At 38.2% G+C, this 24,233-nt stretch overlaps 1 protein-coding gene across 2 annotated transcripts in view; it reads right to left on the reverse strand.

The window, feature by feature from the left end:
* Window positions 1–3,569: 3,569 nt before the first annotated feature.
* PAXIP1 (PAX interacting protein 1) overlaps window positions 3,570–24,233 on the reverse strand; it is a 31,553-nt gene continuing 10,889 nt past the window's right edge. The window contains exons 6-21 of one of the 2 annotated variants that reach the window (XM_064703890.1): window positions 22,429–23,073; window positions 18,982–19,576; window positions 18,064–18,158; window positions 17,015–17,110; window positions 16,560–16,697; window positions 15,099–15,220; window positions 13,952–14,136; window positions 13,783–13,826; window positions 10,997–11,064; window positions 10,513–10,615; window positions 8,200–8,368; window positions 6,543–6,643; window positions 5,260–5,394; window positions 5,103–5,178; window positions 4,529–4,593; window positions 3,570–4,052 (exon numbers count right to left, since the gene is read on the reverse strand). In XM_064703890.1, coding sequence (XP_064559960.1) covers window positions 4,041–4,052; window positions 4,529–4,593; window positions 5,103–5,178; window positions 5,260–5,394; window positions 6,543–6,643; window positions 8,200–8,368; window positions 10,513–10,615; window positions 10,997–11,064; window positions 13,783–13,826; window positions 13,952–14,136; window positions 15,099–15,220; window positions 16,560–16,697; window positions 17,015–17,110; window positions 18,064–18,158; window positions 18,982–19,576; window positions 22,429–23,073 — 2,649 coding nt within the window. In that variant the 3' untranslated portion in view covers window positions 3,570–4,040. Of the gene's footprint in view, window positions 4,053–4,528; window positions 4,594–5,102; window positions 5,179–5,259; window positions 5,395–6,542; window positions 6,644–8,199; window positions 8,369–10,512; window positions 10,616–10,996; window positions 11,065–13,782; window positions 13,827–13,951; window positions 14,137–15,098; window positions 15,221–16,559; window positions 16,698–17,014; window positions 17,111–18,063; window positions 18,159–18,981; window positions 19,703–22,428; window positions 23,074–24,233 lie in introns of both variants that reach the window. The other variant, XM_064703889.1, reaches the window with a different exon arrangement.

Raw genomic sequence — 24,233 nt, forward strand, 5'->3', positions numbered from 1 at the left:
CATTTTTCCAAGCATCCCTCACTCTTCACACTTGTCTGCATGAACAGTATGCAGGTTAAAATTCTCTTTGAAAAGCTCATCCCCTGAGGGCTCAGTCTTCCAGGGAAAGCTCCTCTATCCCACTGAGGAAGCTTCTCAACCATGCCTGTCCCTTGGGAGGAGCCTCTTGTGCTTCACAAAAATAAGGTGAGAGCCAGACTCTGATGGAGGGGGTGTGGGGATGAAATCAGCATCACCAGGCACTTGTGGAACAATGGACTTTCTGACTAAATACAGAGATTATTTATTTATTTATTTGTTTGTTTGTTTCCTTGAGGGTAGCAAAATACAGAAACAAAATACCCACAGAGATTGTGGCACCTCCATCCTTTGAGATACTGGGCACTTAACCTCCAGAGTTCTACTCCAGAAGTATTTCTGGAAATCAGTTCCACAATTCTACTTGATAACTCACAGCAAGGAAAGCTGCACAGTAACCAGTGGAGAACATGTGTGCTTGACTTCCAACCTATCCCTAACTGATGGAATGTCTTTGCTATTAGACATGTTCTAATTTATCTTTAAATAACTATATCAGAATAGGTTTTCTACACAACTCAAGTTTTACACTTTGTACTATGGATCTTCTGCAGCAACATGAAAAGGTCTTTTTGTTTTTCCTCTAATACAGAGGATAGGATCAAATGAACATTTGAGTATTACACATGAGTATGTTAATAACAGCAATGCTGTACCAGAATACTCCATCAAAACCCTTTCTCTATCACTAATCACACACACAGTAACATCTGTGCAAGCCAGTTGGCTCTGGACAGCTCCTGTGGTTCTTGAAAGACTATTTCTTGGCAGGTTGTGTTTTTCACTCTAATTGAAAGGTTAATCAAATCAGTCATACTTGTATGTTGGCTAAATAAACACACAGTCTTCACTGATCATGAAACAGATGCACTACCACTCATGTTTCCCATGGGGTTCATTTGTTCCATGATCACATTTGGTTTTCTTCAAGCTTCTCTATGCAGGATCTGACAGCATTTTGGATAGTTTTCCTAAGGAAATTTACCTTGCAGATGCTACTGCATTCACATGTCTTAACTCTAAACAGCTTTTGGCAAAGGTATTACATATCCTCAACTTTGCTTCATTGTAGAAAACGTGGAGGAAGCCAATCCTACAAGAGGCTGAGAACTCATGAGCATAAATGGAGTGAAGCAGTCTATGGTGCTGAGGCTGAAGCTGCCCACAAACCAAACCTGTTTTCCCTCAGTGAGGCTCTCATCCTCACCCAGCTGTTGCAGCAGCTCTCTTTAGCTCCTACACCCAGTGGGGCAATGTTTTGTGCCTTGGGCCTGACTTTGTGCACAACTGAGCTCACTCCTGACACTCTGACAACACTCCTGTCTCTAAAAGCAGCATTTACTGTTTGCTGGATCTATACAATAGGACAACACATCTCTGGGAAGGCAGACTTGCTGAATGCATGACAGGTACAAAATATGCATTCAAGTTAAGATCTGTGTACCACCATGTGGAGAGCCTAGTTCAAACATGGCTTAAAGAAAGAGGCCATGAAGGTACTCAGCTAAGGGAAAAATAAAAGGCAGCTGTAAAGCAGCAGTTCCCAGGCTTGATTCTGTAAATAATTAAGGTTCTCAGCCACCTTTTATATAAACAACAAGATTCTCAGACCGTTTTCTCAAAAACAGGCAGATACCCTGTCCTTGGCTGCTCTGGGAACAGATGGTCGTTCTGGGAACAGATATAAAGGTTTTGAGAACTTTTCATATCATGATGAGAACACTGATCTTGGTTTCAATAAACAAACTTCAGGTATTGTAAACAAAAGGAGGAGCTGAAGTTTTCTCTACAGCCTATCGGGAGCTCAGATTTTGCAATATGCATGACGTGAATTAACACTGTTATAAAAGGTGCCTGGTTAATCAATAAATCGGAGTCGATGCTGACCAACAAAGGTGGGTCGTCTCCCTTCACTTCAACACCACCAAACTGCCAAGCATTCAAAAGCTGCAACAGCTGATAATTGTTTTAAAGGAAAAGGCACTCAAAAATCTTCCTGTCCCTTGGTAATGAGTACAATGAAGAAAATTTCTTCATTCAAAGACATGAACATAGATTTAGATCATTTCAGTATTACATTCTTAAGTGGGAAAAAAGGTGCATTTATTTCTCCAGTAAAAATAGTATTCATGCAATGTATTATGATGTTCTTTAGGGTGGGATTAACTTTATTTATTTTCTGTGTTCTGAAAGATTCAGATAACTAAACTACCTTGCTGAACTGCTGAGAGATGTGTGTCTGCAGGGCTCTTTAAGTCAGGTTTCAGAGATGTTCTCTCCTCCACTGACAGGGTGACCAGACTTGCCAGGTCCTCATGTCTGAACAATTTAAGTAATTTGTACTACAACTCATCAACCAACAGTTACCTCCCACTGCAGACTCTCCTTTTTTTTACTATTTTTAAAGTTAAAGCACAAAATCATATCATCAATTTCAAACTTTAGGTCTCCACATTACAGACTTTTCCTTCATCTGTCTCATAATGAAAAGGAAGCTGCACTTCAGAGAGCTGAACATCACACAAAGAATAAACACAGACCCTGACATAAATAGCATTTGTGAAAAATTACCATTTCCTCCCATCCTTACCACACCTTTTTAACCTTTCATTCACTTTAAACCAATGTGACCGAAGTGCAACATTCTCATTTATCCCATTTTGCCACCTTACAACAGTCACACTGGTAGAAATGTTCCCATTCCAGTGATCCACACACAGCCCCTACTGCTCCCAAAAGAAAAGCCAAGCCCAGGAGCAGGTGAGGACAAGGATACAGGAGAGGAACCAGAGGCAGCAATAAAAGGCAACAGGCACACAGTGACCTCTGTGGGACCTCACTCATCGTGACATTTACTACCACTGTGTTCCTACAGCAGCAATTTGTCATTCACTTAAGCACTTTGTTCAAGTAAGGCACTGGGAGAAAGGCAACAGAATCAGTAAATCCAAGCACCAGCTGGATTTAAGCCACAGCACAAAAGAGATTTGAAATCAGTAATTTCCTTATGGGGGAGTGCAGATACTCACTTGTTTACACAGCATCAGAGCTGAATTGCCTTGATGGTCAGAAAGAAAAAAAAAATGCTTTAAGGATCACTTTTCCATCTACTGGAATCTAAACTGATAAAAATGGTCAAATCAGATTATTAGAACTGTGTGTGTTTTAGGAAATACCATTGAATATAGATTCAGGAGACTGATTTTTTAATATTTATTTAGTAAAACTCACTATACAAACAAAAGGTTATCACAACAGTGGAATATGCAGGGTTATAGTTTCTCCTTCAAGCTGCTTCTCTTCTTCAGTAAAAACACATATATACATTTACAACTATTTCCCTTTAAACACTGGGATTCATATATTAAAACATACCTGGTAAAATAAGCTTAAAATAATTTCACATTGCTTGGAAAAAGATTTGAGTAATTTACTCTTACCAGAGTGCCATTGTTGCACAGTATTCAAAAAAATGAACGACCACTAAAATATAGAGTAAAACATTTAAAAGTACATTTATTTCAAATGTGGGCAAAATATCAATATAAAAGAAAATAGAGTATAAGAAATAAAAATAAAGTACAAAACATTTTCATCTTTGACATCCATAATTTAATAGATAGCAAGCCCTTTCATTTTTACATCCAAATTACACTTTTGGCTGAAGTACCATAATTTATTTTAAAATGCTTAAAAATGGGCTCATCATGATACCTAAAGTGGGCTCTTTTAAAATGGTAGTATAATACAAAACATAGTAAATTATGTTTCAGCATAATAAAATTACACATCCTAAAAAAGATGCAGTTTATTTTTGCTTTCCTGCTTTAAACTGCTCATCATCCCTTGGAAAACAGCTGGAAAACAGCATCCACAGGAAGTTCTAGTTGCTTTGTACAATGGCTGAACAGCTAGATATAATGCTCCAAGGATCCTGGAGCAGTAAGGCATTTTACTATCCATCAAGTAAATTTATATGTAAGCTTGTTAAGGAAAAACAACTGTAAGAAATGACAGCAAAATACAAATTCTATAAAAAATATGTATAAAGACACAGAGGCCTTACTGGTCCCTCCACTGCATTTATCAAACAGGGTCTGTAATCTTCAGAAAAAGCTGTTTTCCTCATCTGAAAGGAGCTTGTGCCAAATATTTTCCTTAGTGGCAAGTTCTCTTCCCATTGCCTAATATTCTACTATTTACTAATTTATTCTACTATTTACTAATATTTACTACTCCTTTGTGGCCACCCTGCTTTCCTTCTCCTTTGAAGTATTTCCCATCAAAAAGTAATTCCATACTGAATTTAAGCTAATTTCCTGGGTGTTAAACTACCCTACCAAGTAAATATTACATATCCTAAAAAATTACAAATAATTAGTTCTTAATTAAGAAAAACTTTTAGTAAACCATACTCCCCTAAGCAGCAGAATGTCTTTACACAAAAAGGATATGATTCATAATCCAGTGTTTGAGTAAGCACTCCAGTCAGGACAAACTCAGCATTGTGGACATCTGGAAATATCAAAATTCATACAGTTCATATCCTACACAGAAATTCTGCCTCATTCTGCAGGTGTCTCACACCTGGCACTGTTGCTAAATACAGCATTTCTTGGGGCTCTACACTAAAGTGAAAATAACTAAAGTGAAAACCCCTAACTCAGCTGATGAATACTGAGATGGTGCCCTGGTTTCAGGTAATTTTCTTCTTAGTAGCTGGTACAGGGCTGTACTTTGAATTTAGGATGAGAATAATATTGGTAACACACTGATGTTTCAGTTGTTGCTAAACGCAACAATTTATGATGATCTGTCTATAAAATAACTGTTAGATATATCCAGCAAACAGCTGGCTTGGATTTCTCCATGGTTTGCAGGATAGTCCATGTATTCCTCTATTAGTATCTGAAAGGTTCAAAAGATCTCTGTATAATAATAATAATAATAATTGGGAAATAGAAAAAAAAAAGAAATCAAAGTAACAGTTAAACTGCTCAATCACAACAAAAGCTTATACCTACCTATGCCTCGTGCAAAATATTCTCGACATAAATGCAGGTCATTTTCACAGGAAATCAAGATTATCTCTGGCAAACTCTAAAGGAAAGAAAGGAATGGTTAGCTCAGAAAAACATGGTAAGGTATTATAAATAAATTCTAGAAAGCAACACAACACACTTTGTTCTGCTTATGCTCCATGAGTTTTCTAAAGGAAGGTTGTTTGGACAATACTTTTCCTCCTGCACACTCCACAATGGCTTTCATGGTGGAAAGACTGGGACAAATTCCAGGTGTAATGTAAAAATATTTCCCCTAAAAAGAGAAAAGAACAAGAAAAAGCATTATTATGCTATTTGATTTCTGTAAAACATGAAGTTTTAATGTCGTGTGACACTTTTATACAACAGGGCAGGCTTTGTAAGCTGGGGTTGGGCTTATGGACACAGATTCATCAGTTGATGAGTTGTCCTTAATTACTGCCGATGTTTCCCCTGGAGGGGCAAATGCACAATTTTGATGAATTTGAACAGTTCAGGTGTGTCTTTTTCTGAACCTGTAAAGTAACAACTGCAGCTTGGTGAGACACATCAGAACAATGCTCCTTACTTCTTTGAGCACAGGGACATCTCAAGTGTTACAAAAGAACTTTTACTTTTTAATTAACACCCAATTTATTGCTTCCTGACAAAAATTATTCTACTACTTAACTGAGATAGGTGACCAAATCACAAAGTAAATTATCTCTGTTTATCAGCCAGGAATAAAAACCAGAAAACACCTTGCTATTTAATCTGCAAAACTGAGAGCAAAATGTAGCATTTAGACATAATGGAAGACATAGATCCTTATTCATTACAGGTAGAAAAAATACCTCCTTTAGGTGGTTTACCTCCATAAACAGTCTGTAATTCAGTTAGGCTGAAGAATCTTTAGCAACTCAGATCTCCAGAAACCTCTCTGCATTGTAATGTAATTTTAACCAGAGGCACAAAAACATCTCCCACCATCCTAGCAAACAGCCTGGTGGAAATGCAGTCTCCAAGGAGATTCACACTAGAACTCCCTAAGGCTGAGGGCAAACTCACTCACACTCCCATTTCTATGGGCAAGTGCTCTGGCTGTGAGGCTGGTGTGAAAAAGAAAAAAGAAAACAAAGAAAAGAAAGTCCCTTCCATAAACGGCTTTTTGCAAGTAACAGAGCAATGTTCTAAATTTTGGAAGGGAACAAATGTACTGAGAATGGTAAACATCTACAGGATCCAGTCATTCAGAGGATTTACATCCACTCCAATGCTTAGGCAGAAAACAGGCATAAAGTCAAAACCAAACTTTACAACAAATGTTTCACCTTATATTCCAGCCTGCTCTACTGCTTTCAGCTATAAAACCTGTGGTCCCAATGCTGAAAAAATCAGGTTAAAAAACTCCCAAGTATTTAAATGCTGTGGTAAACTGCATACCTTGAACAGTGGAGCTACTTGTGCTCTCTTTAGAGACTCCTCTAAACTAAAGCAGAAAAGCACTTCAGCTTCAGCATCTCTGAGCACAAAGTTCTGCTCATCTGAAAAAGAAAGACTGATGATGTGGCACACAAAACACAGACATCCCCATGGCCCAGGATGGAATCTGAGCAGAACATCCTGGTGCAGAGTGGCTCTGACTGGCAGACACCTATTAGAATTTAACATGATTAAAACATCCCTCTTCAGTAGGCTTCTTACAAACGTGACTCCCAAATACTTAGGGAATTAAATTGTGTTTTACACTTGCATACCTAACAACAATCACTGCCCTATCAAGTCTCTTTTTCTAACTTATTGGAGGTACTTGCAAATTTTCATTTTTTGATTCTCTGCACAGGAGAATAAACTTAATCCTTCTGATTGATCAAATTCAAATTACTGTGACCACCTATGGGAGCCCAGAAACTCTCTTCAAGTCCTCACAAAGTCCTCTTTTCTTAACAGGAAGAACTTTCCATTTGTTTTACTTGTCCTGGTATTCACCCAATTTTTCTTTTTTTATTAGGGAATTTTAGTGTTTATCTTTCCACAGAAACTATGTCAAACACATTTCTAAATCAAATTTAATCCAAAACCCCTAAGTCTAAAAACCAAAACCAAAAAATTATACAGAGAACAAACTGGTCTGCCCAAGGACAATTCTGACAACTTGTTAGAGACAGTGTTAATACTCTTCCAAGGGACAAAAGAAACAGTTAAGACAATTTTTGTAAACAATTGCCATGTTTTCCATCATTACAGCAGGTACAATACTGGAACTAACCCATTAGCTAATCAACCTAATTTCAGAAAATAAGTAAAGTACTTCAAGTACTAGATCACAACAGTCATCCTAAATCCCCTGATTTTCCTCATCTTCTAAGAGTTTTCAAATTAATCAGTTTCCCAGTTCACTGATGCTGAAATAAGCAAATTGCCTTCTTGAGATTTCTAAAAATGTTTGCTGGTTTATTAGTTAATGATCCATAGATTCAAGTCTTCACAGTGATTAGCCAGTGATGTTATACATTTTTTTCTTACAATTATAAATGCACAAAACAATCATCACCATAAACCAAATAATCACCCTCTCAGAAAGGGTGAATTAAAAAATTAAGCAGCCATGAGTAAAAACCTACAAAATGGCTACACAAGAAAGAAATACAGTATTTAACAATATCCAATCATTTAATCACCCTAACACTAACTTTTTAAGTGTGTTTTTCTTCCATTTAAGGGGAAAAAAACTATATTAAAACAAATGAAAATTAAATGAAACAAAATATTCTGCTGAAAGAGAACTTGATTTAAAGAAAGAAAATCAAACACAGTATGGTTAAGCAAAGCTGTCACAAGAATAAAACAACATTCTAACTCAAGTGGAGTACAAACTAGCTGCTAATATCTTTATTTAAAATCTTTGCAAATTATTCTTCAAGAGGTGTGAATGATGACAATCAGACTTGTTGTAGAATTAGAATTTCTCCTTTCAAAAGTTGAACTCCTTAGAAAACTGGTAAAAAACACTGAAGTCAGAAGACAAAACAACAAAATGTATTTAAATATGTCAATGAACATTTATTTTACTGTAGGAATTGACACTAATTTAACTTACCAACAAATTTCTGGCATTTGAAACACTCTTCTAACCACTCTGGAGTTACTATGTGCTTGACTACAGAAATTGCTGTCAGGAATTTGACAGTTCGGGTCACTTTACTGGCAATGAGATGGGTGCACTTCTGGGCAGAGTCTGCTACTTCACCCCCAAGGATGTACAGTTTCTGAAAGTTGTACAAAACACAAACCAGAATGGAATAGTTGTTAAAAAAATAGAGGGGAAAAAGAAACTTAATATCATATCATCTCATCAAATCAAACTAAGCTCCTAATGAAAGAGTAAATATAGATTTATGTGTTGCAGTGCTTCCTTTACTCAAGCTGATTAATTTTGATAGAATTTACAGCCACTGAAAATCCAGGTATTTCCAGACATAAACATCACCTAGCAAGATTAAAAACAATTTCCCACTTCTGCAGTTTTTTGATTTTGGGTTGTGCTTTTTTAAAGCAAGGAACTAACTGTAAGACACAAAATAATTTTTTTTTCAGTGAAACAGGATATTAAATGTAAAGTATGCAATCATAAGAATATATAATAATTTTGCTCTCTTCTGTAGGTGTGTACAGTACACACTGTAGCTACAGCAGTATACACAGTAGCTACAGCAAACTTAATTTTGCTAGATTTTTAAAGAGAAAAGCATCTCATGAAAACCACATTTTCCACGTGCATTTTTGATGATACTGAGCAACTATTCCCTTTTCCTTGGTTAAGCCACCTAACTCAAACTAGCTCCTCACAGTTGCTACCTTATCAATTAAGCCAGTCATTATGTGAAGGAATGAGTGACACAATGAACGAGCTGCTGAGGCATATCAGATTACCACAGGTGTCAGAGATAAAGAGTGCTCCCCTCATAAAGATTTCAAGGATGAAAAAATATTAGAACAGCTTTAGTAACCATGCACCTTGGACTTCTGATTGAGACAATTTGCACAAATAAATAAAACCCACACCCATATCTGTAAGTATAAATAATTAACAGACTAGGGTTTTTATTGCATGAATGCTTGGGAGTCCCAAAGCAAGAAGGCCTAAGGGTTGGTTAGGTTAGAAGGCCTAAGAGGTCTCTGTGCACTCCACTGCTCTGATTATGATGAGCACAAAGCACAGGGACAGTGCTTGTGGCTCTTCTCTGCCATGCTCTGATGGTTAGCATAAAGATGACCCATAAAAATATTATTTAATGACACTGAATCTCTCCAGTATTTACTTCCTTCCTGGTAACACTCAGTGAACAGGACATTGTACCCCTGAAAGGCAAAGGCTGATTTTCCACATTCACCTCAAGCACTCACACCCATGAGTGCAGACCTTGCAACGCTTCCACTCAGATGTGGAAGGGACCCTTTGGCCATACAGGTACAAAGATCACTCCTCCATCTCAGTAAGTGAGGAATATCCAGCCCCAGTTAGGTACCCAAACTCTGCAGGGGTTTGCTATCATCAGTGCTGACAGGTTTACATTCAACTTCATCAGCTTTGAGGCTGAGGTTGATTTTTTTTAATTTGTGAGCCATAGCTGTTACCAAAACAGATTCTCTACATAATTAGCCTGGAACCAACACCACAGAAACAAGAAGTTGATACTGGAATTTTATGGGATACACTGAAAAATATTTTATGTCCCAAAATATTCAATATCAAGCTTCAAATGCACACACTGCAAGGGAAAAAAGACCTCTGAAGCTGAACCACTTTAAAAACAAGCATAGATGTAATAAAGAAAATATTTTATATTTTTGAGGACATCAAAGTGGATATTTCTAAGAAATGTAGTAACCCAAACTAGGCCTCAGTTACTTCTCATTACTGAATGTTATAAATAATTTACATTTATGTTTTAGCAGAGCTTTATTAGGGAACAGAACAAAACCTCCCCAGGAACTTATCTCACACCTGCCATAAGCTTTGTCATCAGCTGTCTTTGAAGCATTTGGTACTACAGACAGCAACTCCACTAGAAGAGTCCTGGGTCTTATCCAGTACCACTATCACTCTTTTTCTCACCTAAATTTGGTCATGAAATTTGCTGATTTAAAAACAAATCTGGAAAGGGCTTTCTTGCTTTTTAAAGCAGTCCTACAGAAAGAAGAAGCAAGTAGCACAGTAGTGTAAAGAAGCTAACTAAAGGAGAACAGCTATCAAATGAAACTTATTTCACATAGACCTACCCTAACCTCAGGGCTGGTAAGTACTGGTTTTTATCCACTAGGTATAGCAAAGTCTTAGCAAAAATTCAACATCCATAAAAAACTGTCAGATGTTTCAATGTAGCCCACAAGAGATAAGGCTGAAAGTCACCTTAATGTACTGTTGCACTTGCATAGGTTCAAATCCTGTGAAGAGCACCATTGGTGTCAGCTCAGGGGTGAGTTTCTTAGTAGGTGGAGGCAGGTCTTCAATCCTACAGAAAATGGGAAATACAGCAGAATGTGACATTTGAGCCCAAGGCTGCAGAACTGTCATTTTGAAATTTAGACAAGCACACTTTTGCACGTTTTACCAATGGAATGACCCAGATGAATGAGAATTAGGCACAACTTTTTCTGAAAGGAAAAATCACCATGCAGAGAACATGACATATTCTCCTCTTTCTGCATTCCAAACTCTTACAACTTCACTCTCTCAGTTATTGTTTTATTCCTGCTAGCTGAGGAACTGGCAACATCCAAAGCCCACTGACAGTTATTTCAGTGAGCAGGGCACAGGATGGTGCAGGCTGATGGGCAGCTGACACTTCTGAGGAACAGACAATAAAGGGGCATTGACTGCTCGCTGTTCTTACCTCGCTCTTTTGGAAGACGGCTGAAGACTGGCTTCATTCTGCTTTGGTTTCAAAGGCAACCTCACTCCCTGAAATCAGACCAGTCACATGTTTAGATATGAATTCAACAGGGAAAATAACTTCTATCCTGAATTAATCACAAATGAAAATTACACCCTGCTGCTGTATATGGGGTACCTAATACTGACACAACATGGCCAACAGCAATGCTGAGATTGAGCCAAAGCTTCTCCACAAACTTGGGTAACTCTGAAAGTGCACACCAAATAAAATATTGTGGGACTTTTTTCCTTTAAATAACACTGCTAATTATCAATGGAAAAGCCAATGAATTAAATAAGGAAGAGACTTAAAAGCCTGTCCATTTGTTAAGTAAATGAAGACTACAATATTCTTCCTGGTGCTAAATTTAACGGAATGGTAATATCCCAGAAAATTCTGTTATAAACTCAAGTTTCCTAACTACATAAACAGAAGCTGGATAGAAAGTGCCACCTCCCCAGTACCAGATCAGCCCCCAGAGCATGTGCCCAGGGGTGATCAAATTCAGCTTTTAGGCTCTGCTTGGTCTGAGTAACTTGAAACCACAGCTCTCAGGTGGAGGAGTCTGTGACATCTAGTTCTTTTTAACCTTCAATACCTGAAATTTAATGAAGAATGCTAAGAGGCACATGACCAGAAAGACAGGCAGCATTGTACCAGCCTTGCTGTGAGAATGTTCCTTTGGGAGGAACAAGCCACAGGGGTTTGTTCCCTGCTCTCAGGCCAGGCATTTTTATGCTAGTCAGCCCATAGCATGAGCAGCTGGAAAGAAAATGCACATATTCACATTTTGATAGACATCTCAACTCTGAAAATGCAAGAGGTAGAAGGCATCAACAGCATCTGACAAGACAAGCTGTCCTCAGAAGAGGACCCCAAACCCCAAGACAAATAGAAATGTCTCCTGAGAAGGAGTGAAGTACCTTGTCCTCCCTGACACTTCCATGTGCCCAGCATTTTCTATTACCAAACCATATTCCTGTGTGGGCACCCAGAGGGCAGCTGGATGACATTGCCTCCAGAAGCTCCTTTCAATCTAAATCACAAAACTCCCACCTCACATGGGCCAGAAGGGTCCCCATATAAATTCAGAAGGGGAGGTACCAAATTACCCATCAGACCCCTGAGGTCTCCATGTGCTACACAAGACAAAACATGGACAAAAACCTGCTGTGACTGACCCACACAAAGAATGTATCCAGTTTTAAGATGAGCTCAACTGCTATGTGGATGCAAAGGGTGGTGATAAGAAAACCAAAACTGAGTTGGTTAAAAGCTATTTTAAATCCTAATACTGGTTACTGAACCTTCTCAAGGACTTTTTTCTTTTGTAACAGCAGAATATTTTCCAACTTCAAGAAAATATGAAGACCACGAACTTCTAAAAGCATTTTGTTTTCTAAATGAGAGTTTTCTACAGGCCCATGAAACAAATCCACAAGGGTCTATGAGAAGAATGTTTCAAACTTATGGTCAGGAAAACAGTAGTGCCTATTTCTAGAGCTGAAAGATATTCAAGCTACAGTGCCCAGAATCCCCATTTAAAACATTGCTACAAATTGCATTTTGAGAGTTACTAAGCAGCTCTTTTCTGAAGAGTCTAAAAGTGACTGAGATACAAGTGATCCAAACACAAGAGGTGAGGCAAAACGTTTTTGTGCAATATAAAATGTCATCTAAGAGTCTCCTGTAGTACCAATTTGTCTACATCAAGACATACTGTGAAAAATTGAGTATAAATTGGAAATGGGAGGAAAATTTACAATACACAAACATGAGATAGGTGTAAGGGCTGACAGGGAAACTGCAGCTTAATATGCAGAAAACTTACATTTTGCACAGCTCACAGCAAATATCATTCACAACAAAAATTTACTTCTCTTGTATGTTTTTCAAGGTACAATTTTCCATTGTTCATTCCTGCTGACATTTCAGGGCTATCAACTACACTTTTTAGCATGTATGGTATATTTTTAAATTTTAAAATACATGATATATATGCCCATGGTTTTAGTTCTTAGTAGATATCAGAGATATGAAGTAGTAGCACCCTTAACTTACATTATGTATCATACTTAAAATTCAGTCAATATTCTAACAAAATTCTTACTGATTTGGGGTGTTCTGTCTTAAAAATCCTTATATGGTCTCATTTACAGAGTGTTAGGTGTTGGGAATTTGGCTGGCTAAGGACTGGAAAAGTACAAAACCATGGCTAATTCCAAGTCCTGCACCTGCATAGATTGCATGTCCTTGGGCCTAGCTGTAGTAGGATAACAAACAGTGAAAGAGACATGAGAAAAGAGAGATGTAACCCCTGAGGAATGAGGAAGAGTTCATGGCATAGTTTAACCAATAGATTGCTTGGCTTACAGAATATTCATAAGCTTATTACTCGCTGTATAAGTGTTTGATACTTTCTTCAATAAACTGGACTGGACTGGGACCGGACTGGACTGGGCCTGTGATGAACCATCTGGTGTCCTGGTCCCCTTCCTGTGACAGTTAGGTACTGATTTAAAAAGTACTAAGGTCTGATGTAGAAACTGAAGAGTGAAACATCTAGCCTAAGGTGTGTCAACAGTAACTGATTTTTGTATATCTCACTAAAATTCCTTAATTATGCTAAAAGATTATTTCTCAGATTCCTCAAAGTAAAACAGAACATTAGCAAGAAGTACAACCAGGACAGGCAAGGAGTGATCTTATCAAAACAGCTGTATATATACAATAATTCAACATACCATTAGAAGTTCTGGTGACACCTTTAATGGGACTCTCCAAGCATCTAAGGAATGGAGAACAGAACAAAAATGACACCACTGCCAAATTATTTCTACCAGAGCAAACACGCTCCTGCTGATGGAACAGGCACATAAAACGCTGCAGAGCAGAGGGTTCTGTGACTCTTACCCAGCAGGTTGAGCACCAGGTGCTGGCTGGGGGAGAGCGGGTCCTGGAGGTTGAAGACGGTGTAGCGGCTGTGCTGGATCTGCCGCAGCGCCTCGAAGTTGCCCAGCAGGATGTCACAGAGCCACTGCGCGTTCACGCACGGGATCCGCCACTCCTTGGCCTTCTCGTACTTCAGCCCGCTGGCCCTTGGTGGGCAGAGAAAAGGAAAAAGAATTTGTATTGCAAAGAAATTGGTGAAAATAGGAATGTCTAATAATAACCTAAAATATCAGTGGTTTTTATTGGTCTGTTGTTTGTTTTAACTGAGACAGAGGAGATACTCCAAAAAATGGTTTTGTTCTATGTGTCAGAACAAGCCAGTCAGGGGCAAACTTCTGCTGGAAATGGAATCTTTAGACCTGGATTTAAACTTTCCCTCCTCCAATGTTTTAGAATAATTATTAAAAAAGGTATTTTATTTATGGATGATCTAAGAGCATCACTTAGTAATATTATAAAATATCAAAGTTAGAAATTACTTCTGCTTTGCCTATTTTCAGAAGGCCAAATTTATCATTTAATATGTGCTGCAACTTAGTTCAAGAAATAACACCACTAAGTTTATTGTTATCTAACTGCAGAACTGATTACAATTAACAATTTTATAACGAGCCACACGTAGCACCTCATTGTGGTGGTGTTTGAGGGTCCCCAGGATGAGGGAAGAGAATCTTGACTCCATGTTTCAGAAGGCTGATTTATTATTTTATGATATATATTATATTAAAGGAAAATTATATATTAGAACTGTACTAAAGAAAGAAGACATCAGAAAGCCAGAAAGGAATGAATAATAAAATCTCGTGACAGACTTGGAGAGTCCAACACAGATGGCTTTCATTGGCCATTAATTAAAAACAATTCACATGCAACCAATCAAAGATGCACCTGTTGGTAAACCATATCCAGATCACATTCCACAGCCATCAGATAATCATTGTTTACATTTCTTTTCTGAAGCTTATCAGCTTCTCAGGAGAAAAATCCTAGTGAAAGGATCTTCATAAAATGTATCAGTGACACCTCACATTCAGAGAGGCACCACCTGGCAAAAGGCTGCTGAGAAAGCAAGGAGTGTAAAGCAGGGACTGTGGAGTGCAGCACTTACTCTTTGCAGATGAGAACTGTATTGCTGCGACACAGGTAGCCCGTGTATTTGGCACCTGCCAGGTAGGCCATGAGCTTGAGGTCATCTCTGTCACTGTCAACAAATCCTGTCACTGAGATTATCTGCAGGCAGAAAGACACTTGTAAGTAACTGAACATTGATAGCACTTACAAAACACTCCCATGCAAAATATGTTTCCATGACTAACTTTTTACATTACAATGAAATGCACAGCATGGTGTATAAAGCACTCAATTAAAGCGTGGCTTGCAGGATACAAACAGTACAATTTAAAAGTGATTTGTTTATACATAAAAATTTCAGGCTTCTAGTAACAGCTCTGATTCAGGAAGAATCATTTTCATTCTTCTGGTCAGCTTTTTTTTATTTACAGAGACCGCAGCATTATTATGGAAGAGCTCAGAGCTAATTTGCTTCTCACATGTCTGCCATGTCTGCCATCTTCCTTCTGCTGCTATTTACATAGAGGCACACACAAGAAAATGCTTACACTTACTTGCTCTAAAAATCTGAAAAATCTTACAGTCTAAAAATCTGAAAACTGTATTCTACTCTGCAATTTAGCCAAATAAACTGTGCTAGCTGATCATAGGTGGTGAACTGTAATTCCACATCCTCCATTATTATCTTTAATCCTGACAGGTTTTTGGTTTTGCCATTCTCACCTTTTCTTTAGGGAAAGGCAACAGTACTTCTGTTTAAAACCGTGTTTATTACATTGCATATTACATTTACTACTAACCACTGAGAAAACACACATGTTGTTATACTCTAATTTTCCCAAATATGTATTTCTTTTTATGCCAGTCAGAACAGGCTATCAGCAAGGCCATTATCCCATATGTCTGCATCCAGCACAAAGAAATCCAATGCCAAGACATACTTTGGCACCTTGGTTTATACAGCACAGTACATTCCAAGATGCCTCTCAATGAACTGAAGTTTTCCAATTCCATAAAATTCCACTTTCACAGCTCCTCATTCCACAGGCAACAGAACTGTGACCTCCTATCCTCTGATTAGCAGCACAGGCTTCTTTTTTAGGTATTTGCTAAGCACTGACTAAGAAAAACCCTTTAAAATCCTCTCAACATCCAGGGTTATGGTGAAGAAGCACATGCTGTTCGATGTGCTGCTGCTATAAATGTGCAGCCTGGATTGCTGCTACCTTGCTGTGTGTAAGCCAGGCAATCTTTGCCCCCTCAGTGTCTCAGAGTAACTCCCAAAGGCAGGTGTTACTCCTCACCACTCTGAACTCAGGGACACTTGCAAAGCACCAACAAACACCTGGCAGCAGCACCACATCAACACAGCACCTTAGGGTTAACAAAAGCTTTTCTTCCAAGGCAAAAGAAATGTGTAAAGCACTTTCTGGCTCTGTTTTAATACTGCTCATGGAATGAAGCAAGCATTCTTTCAAAGTAAGCTTTTCCTTCTTACATGTTGAGAACATGGCTTTCCTCCTGGTGGAAATGCCACTGGAAAATGAAGGGCTCGATGAGGTGGGACCATCTTCTTCTTCTTCAAGATTGCATTCAGCCAGTGTGCTGTAATACATCTCTTCCTTTCTCTTAAAGCCTAGGAACACAGGCACAAACAGCTTTTAAAACCCAAAATACATGCTTTCTTTTTAATACTTTTTCTACAAATTAAAACTTAGATATTAATTGTTTTTCTCTACATTTCAGATTCCTCTTTCTCACAGCATCTTCCTTGGTGCTCTCTGGAACAAGTCTACTACATACACTAGGAAAGTTTGTACCCCAAAAAACCACAAATCATAGAAAAACAACAAAGTTTATATTTGCTGTCTAAGCCTGAAGCACAGAGTGCAAAGCCCTGCCTTTCCATGATAAAATGAAAGCATGCACCCAGCAGGTTCCCAGCTGGCTCACCTGAGCATACATGTTACTGACTTGGCTTTCACACAGAAGGTGAGTACATCTGCTCGTGAGGGTTGGGTCCACTGTCCCACCGTGTGCTTGGATGATCTGGTAAGAGAGCAAGTGCAGAACTTCTAGGATATAACTATTTTTACATTACATTAAGAAACAAAAAGTCTGAAATGAAAGTCCACCCTTTAGGACACTGCCATCATTAGCATCACTTCACTGAAGAGTTACCCCCCAAAACTAAGTTTGTTATCTAGCTTTAGAACAATTTTCAAAACAAAAAAGAAAATTAAATATGCAGCTTTTCACTGAACAAAAAGTCTATTTTTTAGAAGAAATGGAAAAAAATAAACAAAATAAAGATATATAAATAAAAATAACCCTTCTCATGTTTCTTATGTTTTGCAGTATAACTATTAAACTATTTTTCATGAACTATTCAATTCTATCTCAGCAATAAACACAAGTGCTGTTAAAAATGTCAACAGCTTACTTGATTATGCAAAATTGTAGGGAAAATTCAACTATAAAATCCATCAGAGGTTTCTGAAGAACATCAAAGTCCTCTTATTTAGGAAAGGATACAATCAGATTTTTCTGAAAAATAGAAGTTGGCAAAAAAATAGAAACACTCTATTCTTCCATCTTATTCACTCAGGTGGATACCTCACAGGCTACTAAATGCCAAAATTATATGCAAAAAAGAATGGTTTTATACAATCAAGTTAAAGCTAGACAGCGATGCTATATTACATTTGCTGTACTACAGCTGCCTGATTAAACCATAAATAACTGGGAAATAGTTAAGGCTGCAACTTATTTAGATCATGTTCTGATTGAAGACAATTAATTCAACCAGGCTGCACACCTAAAGTATTTCTATTACTTTTTCTGGGCAGCAGCAGTTGAATATTTTTTTTTTAGTTTGTAACAGAAGAATTACACAAAAGGATGCCTAAAGAAGAGTGAACAGTGCTGAAGTACTTCCAATGTTTTCTTTTAGAATTTAGGGACTATGACATGATGTTGTATTATATTATGCACAATCTTACCCGTTTCCAGGTCGCTAGCAGCTGCTTGTCAGACATCTGCTCTGGGTAATCAGCAATTGCAAAGACACAGCCCAGTAGGAAATACTCTTCTGGAACTGCAATAGTTTGGCACATAAAGAACAAACAATTAAATACTTCAAAGTCTGAAGAATTCATCTCAAAATACATTTGCTACACTGACCTCCTCCTATTACCAGGTTATAAACCTCTTTTAAGTTCCTTGGAAAAAGTAGGATCCAAAATTCCAAAGCTGAAAGCCTTTAAGGCACAGCTCAACCCAGAGTCTGATTTTGTTCAGAGTAGTTTTTTTTTCCTGGATGAAGAGGGGCTAAAGGGTCACCAGAAAGAAAAGATAAAACTACTTCATCTTTTATAGAGATCAGCTCTGAACAGCCAAAACAATCATAAAGCTTTCAGTTCTACTATTAATTCAAAGCAAGGTGCAACAATATTCCAAAACTGAATCTTCAATAATTTACTGGTATTTCTGAAATTGTAGCTGTTTGAAAGCTTCCCCCTCCCCGTCTTCCAAAGGAAAGTTTTTAAACAATTGTGCTATGCATTTACTAACACTGTTCTGAAAATAGGTTGTGTGCTTGTGGTATCAACTGTATATTTGCAAAGAGAACGTTCTCAGCACTCTCATGCTTTTCAGATTGCTGGATCATCATTAGCTATTATTTGAATAAAAGAATAAGTATTATTATAGTATTTTAATTATAATAATATTGTAATTTTTGTAATATTATATGTAATATTATGTAAGTATTTGCCTAAAAATCAGAAAAAACAGTTCTGAGCCAGGAGTGGCATTTCTTACAATCCCATCCTGTAAGCACAGTATTACTTCTTGATATTCTACCCCACTTTATGTCATTAGCTACTTTTTCCCAGGATCAGAAGGCAATGATTACTAACTCTCCACTGCTGGATCGTGCCCAAAAAGCGGCTGCTGCTGCAGTTGCTGCTGTTGCTGCTGGTGGTGTTGTGGCTGCTGGGCTGCAACTGGAAGCTGTAGTGCTTGAGGTGTCTGAGTTAAGTGCTGCGCTGCCTGATTCTGCATTTGCTGCTGCTGGTGCTGCTGGTGCAGTCGCTGTAAGTGCTGCTGCTGCAGCTGCTGCTGCTGATGTTGCAGCTGTTGCTGTTGCAGCTGCTGCTGTTGCAGGTTCTGCTGCTGCAGCTGTTGCAGCTGCTGCTGTTGCTGCTGCAGCTGTTGCAGCTGCTGTTGCAGCACGTGCTGCTGCTGGAACTGGAGCTGCTGCGGAGGGCGGTGCAGCTGCTGCTGCGCGTGGAGCGGCTGCTGCGGGAACTGGAGCTGCTGCTGGGAGAACTGGTGCTGCTGATGGACTTGCTGCTGCTGCTGCTGCTGGGGAAACTGGTGAGGCTGCTGCTGCTGGAAAGGCTGCTGGGAGATCTGGGGTTGCTGCTGCTGCTGCTGCTGGAGCTGCATAAGTTGCTGAGGTTGAAGGTGTAAAAGAGGATGGTGCTGTTGCTGCTGTGCTTGATGTGACTGCTGCAATAAATGTGTCTCTGGTGTTAGTTTCACTTGACTAAACAGCACCACATTTGGATGTCCCTGTTGGCTATGATTTACTTGTTGTTCTAAACTTTTTGTAGGTGCTGAAAGTGATTGTAATATCTAGAAAACAAAGATTATTTTTGTGACCTTTTGGTTGTCATTCGGTTTTAAAAATATTTAAAGAACTACTGGGAAAATACAATTCCTACAAGAAAAGAACCCTACACCTAAATACCTTGTGAGCTAAACAAAATCTTTAAGTGCCTAATAGCAAAATGAAAAGACAGGACTTACACAAAAAGAAGAGTGGAGCTGCATGTGACTCCTAATAAACAGCAATGCACATTTTAGTTAAATTTAAGATTAAAGCCCATCCTTGTATTATTAATAATTTTTCCAACAGCATTATGACTATTAACACTATATTAATAATTACATTGATCAACTGCAATATTAATTTTTAAATCCCGCTGGCCCATTAAATTCAGATCTTAGTTTCAAAGTCCTATTTTCACTTAAAAATTGCTAATGATACCTTCATTAATTAGTGCTGTTTTGAACTAATTCAGAAAAATACAGCTTGTGTTTTAATCTCAATATCAAAAAGCAAAGAAACATTGATCTGCTGAGCACTAAGGGTTTCATGGGAAAAAACCCCACACAATCTAACCTCCCTACTTAAGAATACTAGAGTGCTGAAGTAATCTAGAATTTAATTATATTTTTAAACATATAACCCACTGCTAAAAAGAAAAATCATTTCACACTAGGAAGACACAAGTTAGGAAGCAAATTTCACAGCAGGAAGACACAAGTTAGGAAGCAAATTTTTTTGCATCAGAAAAGGGATAATTAGGCAAAGTTCTAATAGATTAAGATAAGTTCTACATATTTATTAAAATATTTTATTATAAACTACCTATTACAAATGAGAAGGAGCAAAAGGAAATTCTAGACTTGCCATTCATGAAGTCTTTTAAACATGAAATCAACTTTGATGAATCCTGCAAAGCTTGTTTCCTTCACCCTCACTACTTCAACACACACAGTGTCACCTTCAGCAACGTGTGTGTGAGAGATGAATCAAAGCCCCTCACCAGAGCACAAAGCCAATTACTGTATCCTCTCAGCCATCCACCAACTCTCCATCAGAGGTGGCTCAAATGTTTTCACAATGCACATCAAAACACCTCAGGTGTCATTAAATAATTCTGATGTGGTTGGTATTGCACCCATGTGCAGCCATGATTACCAATGCATCACCCATCGCTCGTGTCTCGGCAGCACCACAGTAGAAACATTCAATAACTAAAAATAACACACACAAAAAATGTTTCCATGGCTCGGTGTGAGCAGCTTCTCTCCACAACAAGTAGTAAAAGCCAAAATTGCAGAAGCTTCAAGACATGTATTTCAAAATAAATGGCTAAAACCTTCAAAAGCATTCAATGGCTATATTCAGAAAGTAACTATGTATCTGTAAACACCTGATGATGACAGATTTTGCTACTTGGTAGAAATCTGAGCTTCAACCTAAACACTAACTTTCCAATAAGGTTCACTGAGGCTTGTACTCATTCAGGGCAGAAAGTAAAAGATAAGTTATAGAGGAAAAGGTAGAACAGGTATTTCTCCCTCCAGGAAGCAGATTCACAACTCTAAGATGCAGAACCTTGGAGCTGGCCCAGCAGCCTGAGAGGGGCTTGGTACAGCCCTCACACATCATCATCCAGCCCCTGCTCCAGCAGCCTTGGGTGAACAGAGACAAGGCAAAGCACACAAGCACCAGTGCCCTGTAGCTCTGCAGATATTGCTGACAGAGAAATACTTCCACAAGGACACCCCTGATGTGTATTTGATGGCACAGTGACTGGGCTGGAGAGGATGTGCAGGCCAACTGAGCAAAAGGTTGGCAGCTCTGCTCAGGCCTTGCCCAGAAGTCTCAGCCCTTGAGCAATTCAAGGCACTGAGAAGAGGAATCTAATCAGATTTCAAATAAAGCCTGGATTTCCATTTTGTATTAATATGTCATATAATCAGCACAGAATCAACATTTCTGAGTGCCTCCACACTGTTTAAGTACTGGCTGGAAGCCTCTATACTGCTCTGGCACCTTTCAAAGTTTTACCATCAGATGAACATGAAGAAAGGCACCAATGCAATTATTTAAGTGAAAGGAATGTCTAACATTTACCAGTGCCTCCTTTACTCATGCTCCCTCTCACAAACATCTAAGCATTTCAATGCTGCAGGTGCAGCATGCTCACTTGCTTTTTATTATCTTGTAGAAAAACATTCAACACAAGAGCTGCAATTATTTCAACTACACAAGTGGCATAAGAAAGTGTAAGTTAGGACATCTCCATCATAATATGCACACTATAGAACAACCTAGTGATGCCCAGCAGAACAATGCAGTATAGAACTGAACCTGCTGCTGTGGGAACAATCAATTCCACAATTTCATGTGTTTATGGCATAAATAATTCCTTGCACTGACTGAGAATCTAGAAGGATAGGAAACCAGGTTTCCAGAACTAGCAAAATAATTCTAAATTCATATTTTTCCCTCTCTTACCAAGAAGTCCTTACTGCAAACCTAAACCATGCTGCAGTTATGAAAGAGTAAAGCTGTGTATATGTTTTTTCCAAATGCATTCTGTGAACTTGCTAGAAATTAAGTTACTTATTACAGGGAAATTACTAATTTGGCTACAATTTTAAGTAATAAGGGGAAATATTAACTTTGGGTATTTTAAGAACAGCAAAAGAAAACTGAAGTTCTTGGACACTATAGCTCCTAAGAAAAAGTCCAATAGCTTATAAATTAAAAATCCAACACTTACATGTGCTACATTTGATGGTCTATTAATCTGCTGAATATCAGCACTATTAGTAATATTCCTTAACGTCCGCACGGCTGGACTCCACGTGGCCATCATTTCCTGGCGGTCAGAGCTTTGGGCACCTTGCACTGAAGCCATGAGGTTGCCTCTCATATCAGGAGGCAAAATGTTACCTGGCACTGGTGGGACATTGGCACACAAATTAATCAACCCGGAGTCCTTCCCTTGAGGCAACCTACGCTTTGCTGCAGATGCCTGTGGGACTTCAGCTGGTGTCCAGTTCAAATTCCTTTCTTGCTTTTCTGGAGAGGAATCGGAAGAATCATCGAACATCAGTTCCCCTTTTGCCTTATCAGCAGTAGTAGATTTTGGTGAAAAAGTTTGATCACCCAAAGGTGATCCTTCTCGAGAAGATGCTGGGCTTGATAATTTTTCATCAGTACTAGCCTCATTTTGTGAATCTTGTTCTTCATTTTCTGCTTCTTCCTCCTCTTCCTCCTCCTCCTCCTCTTCCTCCTCGTATATAATTAAACGAGGATGATAAGGAGTCTCCTCTTTTTTACTCTTATCAGCTATAGAATCCAGTACCCAGTCTGGGGTCACAATTTTAATGCTGTTCCGTTTATAAGCACATTCATATTTTTCCTGAGGAGGAAAAAGAAAGATTTAAAGACAAAAACAATCACAAGTAAGTTCTTTAACATCAGAGCTAGAGAATGGAGAGGGAGATTACAAGGACACTGTCCAATACCAGAGAGTGATCTCACCCAGATCCAACAGGACTTACTGTGCAGAACCACAAGTTCCAAGAGATTAAAATGAAAAAAACCAAATTCTCCAAATTTACACTACAAAGGACTCAGAAGGCACAACTGCAGAAGATTAATGTCTCCACTTGCAAAATTCTTCTCTAACCCAATCATCAAAATATTCCAAGCCAGCAGCGAGGAACATCATGGTCAATACTAAAATGCACATGATTTTAGGAGGACATTAAGGCAAGTCTGAATATAGTTTATGTTTTATCCACTATAAAAAAAAAAGTAAAAAAGAACCAGCCCCACTATGATTATGCCCCACTATTTGGGGCAAAAATGTTAGAATTCCATAATAAAGTAGAGACAAAGATTTAAAAGTGGATCATTGGAAAAAAAGCACTTCAGCAGGAATAGATCTTAAATCTTAAAGCTTCACTGTTTCCTTTCCTAATAAACAGAGTAGACACAGAATCAGTGTCCTATTAATTCAAATATCCTCTTTAATGGAAACCCTTCACATACATCAAAACATTACAGAAAAAAAACTTTCTTTCGAGAATTTGAAACTTACTTCAGGATCTAATATTTAGAAATGATTGAGCTTTTATGTCAAACAACATAAATTAACAACAAGCACATTCAGAGGAAGTTAATATAGTGATTCTCTGAAATTATTTCCTACAATGAAACTGTCATTCATGCACAATAAAGAGACTGGAGTTATAATCAAGTTTATTTGCCAACACAAGATTTTATTCTTTCATTCTGGTAAGAATTATTAACAATCTTGTTTTCTCATCCTGTAATCCTCTCAGAGCAATCATGTAAGTTTTCATAGTGAAAGAAATGCTCTTGTTACAAACTGCTGCAGTTTCCCTTGTAGTGTATCAGAGCAGCAGGACTGGAAGCAGAAAGTAATAATCCCATAAAATTGTTCCAATTCCATGACTGTGTGCATTAAAATATTTGTATCCTACAGACAGAGAATGCTAAAATCTCTTTAAGTTTCTTGACTGGCAAGCTAAAGACAACATCCTTTGTTCTAAA

This window comes from Zonotrichia leucophrys, chromosome 2 (genome assembly GCF_028769735.1).
Source record: "Zonotrichia leucophrys gambelii isolate GWCS_2022_RI chromosome 2, RI_Zleu_2.0, whole genome shotgun sequence".
NCBI lineage: Eukaryota > Metazoa > Chordata > Aves > Passeriformes > Passerellidae > Zonotrichia > Zonotrichia leucophrys.